Consider the following 12,096-nt stretch of genomic DNA (forward strand, 5'->3'; position numbering starts at 1 on the left):
CCGTCCTGTCCTCTTCCCTTGGGCGGAACAGCCATTTGGACGAGTGCCCCCTAGTGGTACAAGTGCGAGCATCGTCCATCTGAGCCCCACACATGCAAGGACATCTCTTGTTGCCACAGATGACCTCAGCAACTTCTGTGCTCTCTCTCCTGTCACAGCCGCTGAAATCATCTGCTTAACCGATAGCACAGTGCGTGTCTGCGGGGCTCGGAAGAAAGACATTGCTCATTCCTGTACTGCTAGAGAGAACACTTGCCCTAAGATCTGGTACGTCCTTGACAAGCGGTCCCCAACCTTTTTGGCATCTGGAATGAAAATTTTGCCAAGTGAAGGCAAGTGAGAGCCTTGAGCTTGATATTTGTCACTGTAGCCTGCTACCAGATGCAGCTTGGTTTTCTCTGTGCAGTGAGTGAATCCTCTCAATGTTCATATATGTCTATGCAGCCTCTCCCAAGTGCTACAGCCTCAGCCAGATCAGCAGGCAGCCAGCATTAGATTCTCAATGAGCTGGAAGCCTACCATCAGCAAATCCACAATTGACAGTAGGGCTCCCCTCTAATACACCGCAGCCCCGACTCAAACTGATGCAAGTGGCGCACTGCTATGTAAACAAACAGCCCTGGGTCCCAGTGGCAGTGCGGCCTGGTGTCTGACAGGCCAAGGACTAGTACTAGCCCAGGGGTTGGGGATCCCTGTTCTTGACAATGGAGTTGTCAGAAGTGTTTACAATCAGAATAGTTTAGAATTATGGAATGGTGTTTGTGGACTTCAAAGAGTATTTTATTCATAAAGGTAAACTAACATTTTAACCATTTCACTAATTGATTCCTTGACCTAACCCCTAAAATGAGCTCTTGACTTTTAACCTTCCCTAAAAGTTCACCAACATACATTACAATCTGACTGTATTTTCTCCTTTAGCTCCATATAGTGCTAGGATTTGCCTGACCAGATACAGATTGATTGGATTGTTTAGGTAGGTTCTTGTATATCATAGTTGTGGTAAATTCAAAGCTAATTGTATGGTCAAATTGTAGCTTGTATGGTGAGCCTAACATTTAACCTAAAATTTGACCACCTAAACCGAACCCTCTTAGACTAACCTAACCCTGACCCTAACACCTAAACCCTAACAGAATCCCTAGTGCTAAATTATCCTGTGTTGTCCAAATCTATTATCAACAACTGACAGCACTGATCTCCCATAATGAATACAATTAATACAACTTGAATAACTAGAATGGATAGAATTGCACATTTTTTGACATGTAAAGCATGTCCTATATACAGTTAGGTCCATATATATTTGGACACAGGCACAATTTTAGATTTTTTCAGGTATTTACCATAACATATTTAAGCTATAGTTATATAATGGATATGGGCTGAAAGTGCACACTCTCAGGTTTAATTTGAGGGTATGTACATCCGAATTGGAGGAAGGGTTTAGGAATTACAGCTCTTAAGAACCATCCCCCTTTTTCAATGGACCAAAAGCAGTTGGACAATTGAATCAAAAGCTGTTTCATGGCCAGGTGTGGGCTACTCCTTCGTTATTTCTTCATTAATTAAGCAGGTAAAAGGTCTGGAGTTGATTCTAAGTGCGGTATTTGCATTTGGATCTATTACAGTGAACCTACATCATGCGTTCAAAGGAACTGTCCATGCAAGTGAAACAGGGCATTGTAAGGCTTCGAAAATTAAACAAATCCATCAGAGAGATGGCAGCAACATTAGGTGTGGCCAAATCAACAGTTTGGTACATTCTGAGGAAAGAGGAACGCACTGGTGAGCACAGCAACATAAAAAGGCATTGACGTCCATGGAAGACAACAGTGATGGATGTTTGCAGGATCCTCTCTATGGTAAAGAAAAACCCATTCACAACATCCAGACAAGTGAAGGACACTCTCCAGGAGGTGGGCGTATCATTGTCAAAGTCTACAATCAAGAGAAGACTTCACGAGAGCAAATACAGAGGGTTTATCACAAGCTGCAAACCATTCATAAGCCTGAAGAATAGAAAAGCCAGATTAGACTTTGCCAAAAAACATCTAAAAAAGCCAGACCAGTTCTGGCATGGGCATGCATGGCTTCTAGTGGCAATGGGTTATTGGTGTTTATTGATTATGTGACAGAAGACAGAAGCAGCCAGATGAATTCTGCAGTGTTTAGAGATATTCTATCAGCCCAAGTTCAGCCAAATGCAGAGGCTGAAAAACAATTCATGCTCAGATCACTGAGCATGGATTGCTTTTCAGAGGGGCAGAAGTCCTTGCTGCTATTATGAACACATCCTAAAAAAGCAGTTCTTAAAGGACAGGAATAGGGGGTCAAGACTAAAAGTAACATACATACACACACATATAAAAACAAACACATCAAAACACACAAATAGAAACACATGTATACATGTACATACACACATAGACAAATGTACACAGACACATGTACATACACACAGACACGTACGCAGACATGTATACAGTAAAAGTTACAGTACCTTACCTTCGCTCACACAGCCGGGTACTGCACTCTAGGGGGAGGGAGAGAGCACAGAAGACACTCCCTCTCCCTTTGCTTTCACAGTGCAGCTGTGCAGTGCGAATGGGCATCTTGAGCTTGGGTTCAACTGACAGCCTTTCTGGCAACAACTGCCTGATGTCTTGAACCCATAGACATTACCAAAGACTGTGTTTCCTCCTTTCTGATGCTTTGCCAGGCTCTAACTGCAGCTGTCTTCAGTTGTTCTTTGTGGGTCTTTCTGCTTTTAGTTTTGCCTTCAGCAAGTGAAATGCATGCTCAATTGGGTTGAGATCAGGTGATAAAAGAACATTCCACTTCTTTTCCTTCAAAAGCTTCTGGGTTGCTTTTGCAGTGTGTTTTGGATCATTGTCCATCTGTACTATGAAGTGTTGTCCAATGAACTTTGCTGCATTTGGCTGAATCTGGGCTGACCATATATCTCTAAACACTGCAGAATTCATCCAGCTGCTTCTGTCACATCATCAATAAACACCAATGACCCAGCGCCACTGGAAGCCATGCATGCCATCACACTGCCTCCACCATGTTTTACAGATGACGACGTGTGCTTTGGATCATGAGCTGTTCCCAGCCTTCTCCACACTTTTTTCTTCCTGTCATTCTGGTACAGATTAATCTTCGTTTCATGCTTTTCCAGAACTGGTCTTGCTTGTTTAGATGTTTTTTGGCAAAGTCTAATCTGGCTTTTCTATTCTTCAGGCGTATGAATGGTTTGCACCTTGTGGTGAATCATCTGTATTTGCTCCCGTGAAGTCTTCTCTTGATTGTAGACTTTGACAGTGATACGCCCACCTCCTGGAGAGTGTCCTTCACTTGTCTGGATGTTGTGAATTGGTTTTTCTTTACCATAGAGAGGATCCTGCGATTATCCACCACTGTTGTCTTCCATCGATGTCCATGCCTTTATTTAAATATTTTATTAAATTTTCAAATTTGTACAAACAAACCATAGACAAATAAACACATAAAACTACCACAGTTTTGATTATCAAATATCTAATTGTTATCTAAAAATCCTTAACATTTCCCCTAACCCCATACCCCCCCCCTCCCTCCAACCCCCCAAAACCTCCGCTCTGCATCTTTCCCACTCCCTCTGGAGATTCCAATTCGAAAATATATCCACATTATTTCTCTATTACACTCTCATATACTCTAGGATTAATTGTGACTCCACCTTTTCCACTTGGCACGAAAACTCTCTATCGCCTCATCTTCACTCAAATGGTAAAGTTCTTCTAATCTATATATCTTGTCCAACCTATTTATCCAGTCCTTTATTTTTGGTACCTCCTGTTTCTTCCAAAACTTGGGTAATCCCTTCGGTGTATTAAGATAATACAATAAACCATATTTCTTATATTTCTTAACCGATAGCTTAGTACCATGAAATAGACAAGTCTCTGGGTCTTTTGGAATATCGGCCTCCGTTATTTTCTGGATCATATCTACTATTTGCCCCCAATACTCTTGAATTTTAGGATACGCCCACCAAATTTGATACATTGTACCTATATCCCCACTTCCATGCCAATATAAAGGCGAGTTATCTCCATTCAATCTATGTGCTACACTCGGTGTAATATACCATCTTGCCAAACATTTATAATTCATCTCTACCTCCTTCATATTTACATTATCGTGTATTAAACTATATATTTTCTTTTGCTTTTCCATATTTATCATTAATCCTAAATCCCTTTCCCACTTCTCTAAAAATGGTGAGCTTGTATCTGTGATTATTCCAGTGAGAATCTTATATATTTTTGATATCCTGTGTCTCCCATCTCCCCTTGTGTCAAATAAATGCTCAAAAGGGTTCCAATCCTCTCTTGTTCTCAATGGCCTTGGAAGCTTCCCTACAAAGTGTTTCAACTAAAAATAACGCCACTTGTGAAGCCTTCTCCATGTCTTTTTATGTTGCTGAGCTCACCAGCTCATTTTTCTTTCCTCAGAATGTACCAAACTTGATTTGGCCACTCCTAATGTTGCTGCTATCTCTCTGATGGATTTCTTTTGTTTTTGAAGCCTTACAATGGCCTGTCTCACTTGCATGGACAGTCCCTTCTTGAATACAAGAAAATTGGCAGGCAACTTCCTTAGTCATCAATGTGTGGATTTCAGAGAATGGTCCACTCACTTGGAGATGTTCCAAGCTCTCTGTAGCAGATTGGGGTCCCTTGAGATGGATATCCTGGTTGCTAAGTTCCACAAAAAACGGTAGGTATTTACAAGCCTCTGGATGCCCTGTTGGCTCCATTGGATCAGTTTAACCTGAGCTTTTTTCTCACCTGCTCTGCAAGATAGAGATAAAGGGCGTTCCAGTGGCCCTCATTACACCAAACTGGCTTAGGAAGTTGCGATAAGGTAACAGTCGGCCTCTTTGTGGGCCCTCCCAGGTTGTGTGGATCTTCTGTCCCAAGGACCAGTTTATCATCCTCCTTGGTCCCTGGCTTTAACAGCTTGGTTGTAAAAGCACAGGTCTTGAAGGACAGAGGCCTACATTATTAAGACTCATTTACACCTGCATCGGTCTCTGAAAATTTATCGGTGGTAGATTGCTTTTCACAGAATGGTGCAGGCATGACTGGCATGCATTCAGGAGGTGATACTGCTGCCTCCTGCATGCCTGGTTCTGTCAGCTGAGCAGTTTTTATCAATTGGTTTGCAGTTGCAGCGTAGACCTATTTATTTGAATGGGAGGATTTTCGCCGCACCACGATGCTTTGCAGAATGCGTACATACCTGTCCAGTTGCCTTTGCAGCTTGAGGGGGTCAATTTAGGGGGCAGTAAGAACATGGCTCAAGCGCAAGTATAAACGTAAGAGCTGGGATATTGATTTATTCATAAAGTCCATTTTTCAGACTTATTTTTCCTGGAGCAAAGTCCGCAGCCAAATTCTCTAGTCTGGTCTGGACTGACATTTGGCAGTGAGTGCCCTTAGTTTCCAAAGACCACTTGTCTCTCATCTTTGGTGAAAGCATTTCTCCAGTGGCTCAGTGGGATCTTAACCTAGTTCCATTAGCTTTGCAAAAACCATCCTTTGAACCTATAAAGAATAGAGGTAAACCAAATTGTCCCAGGGTTCAATGAACTTCAGAGAAGTTCAAATGCTGAACCTAAACCCCCTGAATTCATTGGGAGGTGAATCTCAACTCAGAAATGCCCATTTTCTGAGACAATAGACAAAGAGTTGTCAAAATAATAACATGGGGAGGGGAGGGCTCAAAGACCCCTTCAAATATCCCATGTTGGAGTCTGTCATTTGTCGGGAATGTAAACGGTATCAGTTTCTTTTTTTCTCTGTCACTTTTGCCATAGCACATCATACAGCAAAAATGCACAAAGATTGTGTAAAGTCCCCCCCCCCCCCAAAAAAAAAATGCATACCAGTCCCTTTAAGTATGGATTTTAAGGGGGTTCCACCCCTGCTGAAAAATATCGGGTTACATTTCCTCATATGACACTCAAATGTTTGACAGATCCTTTATTTGAAAAAAATAATACAATTTCAAAAAAGTCCCTCATTAGAAATTTATCATCAATAATGATGCCCACCCACTCACTGGAATTAAAAGCCTGGGGAACACAACTGATTCTGACAACACTGCTCACCAAATGATGGCCACCTGAGCTGTCATCAGCTATGGATAGATAGGAAGAGGTGGGGATAGTAGTGACATCATTGACCAAGTATGGCCATGGTGCCAAAGAGCCAATGTTTGGATTGTACTATCATCTTATCCCTAATCAGAAATATTCCCTTGTCTATCTACACGTATATGGTTGTCTTTCTTGATGCAATCACCTCTTTGAGGTGAGTTAGCAGCCTTATCCCTTTCTGGTGTCACATAGGAAAAAGATTGTCTTGAGGACTAAGGCTTTCTTTCTTCCTAAGGTGGTTTCGTAATCCACCTAAACCAGGACAGATACCGACTCCCTGTAAATGTAATTAGATGGGTAAAATATGGCTTCAGCTTCTGTTCAAAAGAAGAGGTCTCTACAATTACGTCTCGAAAAGGGCAAAATGCATTTAAGAAGGTGGAGAACAGGAGCTAAAGCCATCTTTTACCCATCTCATTACATTTATGCAACAGGAAGTTGGTGTCTGTGTGCAGGTGGCCACCATTTTGTTGATGTCTACTGGAGCCTGATGGGCTGATTCTGTCTGCCTTGCACCAGTCTTTTCACATGCTAATCCAACTGACACAGGTTTGGAGGGGCATTTGAGTGGTACTATTGTCATTAAATTGGACATTGTGCTTCCTACTATTTCCAGGTGGATAAGACATCTCATTATGTTGGAGCACATCCCACCAGCTCTGTTAGTGCATCATGGGCTTTTCAGCATCAGGCCTCTGGTTTTACAGATTTGCAAGATGGTCACCTGGTACCTGGACTTCTGTTCACATATTTGTTAAGTTTTAGCTGATGGGTGTTTAGGCCTCTTCTGATGCTAGTTTTGGGCTTAAGATGCCATAACCAGATCACATGGCACCAGCAGGCACACTGATTGGTCATCCGTTGTTTCTTGTGGACATAGCGAGTGACAGATTGCCCTGCAGTGTGGCCAATGGGGCACATTCCGGGAGGACGTGAATGTCCTGCCCAGCCCTCATTTGACCATAGGCTGGGCAGGACATTCACCATTCCGGGTGGACGTCAGATGATGTCCTCCTGGAGCGCGCCCTGCATCGCTGTGTCCACCAGACACAGTGGATGACCGATCAGTGTTCTGCCTGCTGCAGGTTTGATGTGATCGCTGTGACCAATCACAGCACATCACATGACAACTGTACACAATGGATGACTGTCATTCATGCCATCCATTGTGTACTACTGTGTTGATTTCTGTGATTGGTCACAGTGATCACATGGTACAGAAAGGCCCAATCACAGCCCATCTTTACCATGTTATTAGCTGTGGCCAATCACAGCTAACCAGAATAGTAAACACTGAATGAATCAATTTCATTCAGTTAAAATGTTGCTTATAACAGTGAAACTCACTGGTATAAGCAATCATAATGTGTAAAACAAATCCTGATCACTTCCCCAGAGTAGTACAATGTTACTATGGTAACATTATATTGCTCTGGTCACAGTGTGTTAAAAAAAAATAAAGAAAAAGTAAAAAATGTTTAAAATATATATTTTTTTTTATATACTGTCACCAGTCAGTGTCCCAAATCACTGCCACACACTTATATGATGACTCTGTACTGCACTGGTGACAGTATGTAAAAAACAAAATGTGAAAAAAAAACCAAAAGCTTGTCCTGAAAAAATTTAATTGTGAATTAGCAATATTGTGGCACCTTAAAAAACCCTGGTCAGTGAATAACATCAGAAATTGGTGCCAGCTTAGGCCAGCGATAATATCAGCTGCCCCTAAATAGTGAAATACACTTGTGACATAAAATTATGAATAGGTAGGCGCTAAATCAATAAAACGTATAACAAATAATACCAAAATAATCTCACAGCAACATGAAATTACTTCAAGTCCCAGACAAAATATATTAAAGATATAATGAATGACAGTCCCATGGAATGTTAACCCGTAGATCAAAAGATTTTCTTTTCCACCATGTGTAGGCAATAAGTGAAATCCTCACTAGAAATTGTTGACTCCAGTTAAGGTGGTCAAAAAGCACTTTATGGGAGCCTGGGACTGGGAGTCTATTCCATTATCCGTTAGTTAGTCTGGCTGAAAAAGACAAAAGTCCATCCAGTTCAACCATAAAAAAAAAAAAAAAATCCTATACCCACAGTCGATCCAGCGGAAGGCAAAAAACCCCAGCAAAGCACGATCCAATTTGCTCCTGCTGGGAAAAAAATTCCTTCCTGATCACCGAGGGGCAATCGGATATTCCCTGGATCAACTTTACATATAAATGTTATATCCAGTTATATTCTGTTTATCTAAGAAAGAATCCGTTCACCCAAAGCTTTGAGACCACCTACCTGGGGGTAGATATTCTCGGTTCCTTGGATCTATATTCCATATTTGGGGACCAGGAGGCCCGGTCCATGAGAACTTCCTGTTGGCTGTCAGCTTATTGCATGACCATAAAGCGTTTAACATTCCATGAGACTGTTATTCACTATAATATATTTTGTCCGGGACTTTAAGTCATTTCATATTGCTGTGAAATGACTTATTATTTGTTATATGTTTTATTGATTTAGCGCCTACCTACTCATAATTTTATTTCTGAAAAAAAAAAGTGTGTTAGTACAAATAAAAAAAATATCACAGACAGTACTCTGCTTATATCATTAGTAATAAATTCTCTCTCTGGGGGGGTTTCAAAAGTGAACATGGTTATGGTGCCTTGTAGCCCTATGGTTGTATTCTATATGTGACTCATTTTGGTGCCACAAGGGTTAAATAATTGTGTGCATTATGTGTAATAGTGGTATTTGGCCACTGGGGGTCTCCATAAGATATCTCTTATCATACTATTTGTCCCATAAACTTGCTCTTTAGTTTCGGAGTTTTGTTATTAGTTTGTTATCTTATTTTTAGGCGTTTATAAGGCAGAAATACGGTGATATTTTTAAAGTAACTTGTATTTGATCTGTAGTTTGTTTCCTATTTGAACTTTTGATACTTACAAATGAAAGATCTGCTAGTTGATAGTATCAGCTACAACTTGATTAAAGGGAAGGTGAACTTTTATTGGATTATTTACACAGTTGACAGCTAGATGTATATTATCTTTTTGATTAAGCACTTTGTGTGAAAAGGGTCAAGGTTCCTTCTTTGATGTCTTTTTATCTGTTCATGCTTGTACATCTTCACATTATGGTGGAGCAAGACAAACAAGAGAATGATGCGGTTTCATTTTACTGGAATTTTGCTGAATTGTGAAAGACATGATCCTTGAAGCATGGAGTATGTAACGCTGGCTCCCTCGCAGCAGCAAAAGCTCTGTCATCAAACAGCGATTGTCAGTCATCAGTTTATGAATACATTTGATTCATGGCATTTCATGATATTATGTATTGTTGGATTTTTTTTTTTTGTTTCATCCATATCAGTAACAGGTCTCCCCTATGTGTATCCAGCAAACACAAAGGCACACAGGCGTAGAGTTCCACTACATAAAGCACCTCTAATAAGGCAGACTTTTCACTCAGTGGGCGGGCCATGTCTGTGAGGGCACCAATCACTGAGCAGGGCTGTAGACAGGGGCTGCATAGAGCCTCCTCTCTGCTATATACAAAAAGCTCCCAGCAGAGCCATGTAGTTTGGCTGGTACCTAGAACAGCTGTAGGGGTTGCCTGTCACACAACTGTGACCTTACATGACCTGCTTTATGACCCTGCTAGACCCCCAACTCCCTGTCTGTGCAGCATCACTAGCCTAGTCTGGAGTCAGCAGGGCATCCCAGCACATCTGCCTAGCGTGCAAGGATCTGTGCCTCCTGTCTTCCCTGGATCCTGACTCTGGATGTCTCGGGATGCAGCTCCGGAGTTCCGGGCTGTGGCTGATCCTCTGCTCGGTGTGGGCTTTGCAAGTCCCTGGAGGTCGCTGTATATGCGCCAGGCGTGGGCATCCCAGATGTTGCCCGGGGAGGAATAATGCCTGCACCGGAGTCAGTCCCACCGGGACCACGTGTTACTGCGACACCTACTGTCATCGAAGCGCTGACTGCTGCGAGGACTATGGCAGTCAATGTGGTGGCATCGGTGAGTACCGCCCTGGAGGAAGGGGGGGAAGGGGTACAAGCAGGTTGATTTTCCATCTTGGCTGGATGGCAGGTGTCTTTATATATGTTGGTGTGACAAGTGCAATACTTTGTATGAAGACCATCCTCATCAAAGTTATGATGGCTGTGCACATTCTAAATAATTAGCACTGTGGAAAGAATAATAGGAATTTCTATCACGTAGTTGGTTCTAGTGGAAAATGATCAAATTTGACCTAATCAATTTGTTCCTTCATTGAACTAAAGCCAACAATCATGTAAAAGCTATGGTCTTAGATTTTTATTTATATAGAGGGTTTTTATTGTTAATCTAAAAAAAAATGTATTGTGTTTGAAAATGACATCTTTTTCAGTGAGGATTATTCATTTGTAAATTTAGTGATAGTATTTAGAACAGTAGTACAGTAAATGCACACACTGTTTTTTTTTTCTTGTCTTTGGCAATTCAATCTCCACTTCTTTTTAGAATTATATGGACAGTTTTTTTAATGTTGATTAACTTTTAAAGGCGGTGGGTGGATCAGAACAAATAAGGAAATACAGAGGTGTATATATAGGAAAAGTGGAAGGGAATTTTAAGTGTTCTGGGAATGTTAGGCACTGTAACTGTAGCATTCCTTTCTTTTGTTACATTAACTCTTATTAAATGCATTAACTTTAGCACTACTTCTACACACATTATTGGGGAAGGCCATGTTGGCAACTATGGACTCTTCTTGGAAGAGAACTTCCAATGTATTTCCCAAAAAATCGATGTTTTAATCAGGGGCAGACTGACCATTTGGAAACTGGGGCACTGCCCGAGGGCCCAGGGTCAGTAGGGGGCCCCATGAGAATCCCTTGGTACCTTTTTCATAAGCTTTTTTGAGTTTTGGCAAGGACACAGGGGCCCCATGATCCCCTATTGCCCAGGGGCCCCATGAGTTGTCAGTCCGCCCCTGGTTTTAATATATTTGTATATTTTTGTCCAAATAGCCAGATTATATTAGTGCAGTTCAGGAATGATTCAAATTAAATTTGTTTATTCCGATATGAGCTCAGTGATCTGCCCTTTCAGCTCAACCACATATATTTGTATTAGGTCGGGTTTTTTTTCCTTTTCTATATGTGCAATAACAGGAACCTCTGGCAGAGTAAGCAGTCCCTCTGTGGGTGTACACATCTAAATTGTGTTCATATGATAGATAGATAGATATATATATATCTCTGCTCAGCTACTGGAAAATGTAGGATGCTGTATAGGAGTAGCACTATGTTTCATGCCATTATTGTATCTCTCAGTATATCTGTCTGTGCGTGGTTAACTCTGTAGAAATATAAACATCATGGTCTGGTGCTTTTTATACTCCTAATAGGTCTCCCAGCTCCATGTCTACTGCTGACCTTACACTGCTAAATTCTAGGAGATTTCATGCAGTGCAGAGTTCATCAATGAAGCTGATGCACGGCCGCTATTGGTCTGTGCATATACTGTATATCTCAGGGGTCAGACTGTATGATTTAACTGCCAATAATCCTAACCTGAATATATATATGTTTTTTCTAATCCTGGGAATTTGTCCTTGGGAAATCGTTGGGAATTGTAGCAAGATTGCAGCATACCTTGCCAAATTGAGAGTGTTAGCTTTTTTTAATTCCATTTCACTACAGATTTTTTTTCTTAAATTTACAATTTTTCAAACAAAATACTATCCGAAAAATGTAAATGTTTCAAAGAATCAAACAGAATAAAAAATACACGTTTCATACAATGAATGAATTTAACCAAGTAAAAAATATGAAACAGGCAGGTCTGGATTTGTGGATAGGCTACTTCCTGAGAAAGCAGTG

At 41.1% G+C, this 12,096-nt stretch overlaps 1 protein-coding gene across 1 annotated transcript in view; it reads left to right on the top strand.

Annotated features, from left to right (window-relative positions):
* Positions 1-9,821: 9,821 nt before the first annotated feature.
* The window catches only part of LOC149445889 (somatomedin-B and thrombospondin type-1 domain-containing protein-like), a 90,933-nt gene continuing 88,658 nt past the window's right edge, over positions 9,822-12,096 (top strand). Inside the window, exon 1 of the mRNA XM_089653180.1 lies at positions 9,822-10,246. Within this exon, the coding sequence (XP_089509306.1) occupies positions 10,018-10,246 (229 nt within the window). The 5' untranslated portion in view covers positions 9,822-10,017. The remainder of the gene's footprint in view (positions 10,247-12,096) is intronic.

Source organism: Staurois parvus, unplaced genomic scaffold (genome assembly GCF_062004578.1).
Source record: "Staurois parvus isolate SC_StPar_1 unplaced genomic scaffold, SC_StPar_1.0 ptg000704l, whole genome shotgun sequence".
Classification (NCBI taxonomy): domain Eukaryota; kingdom Metazoa; phylum Chordata; class Amphibia; order Anura; family Ranidae; genus Staurois; species Staurois parvus.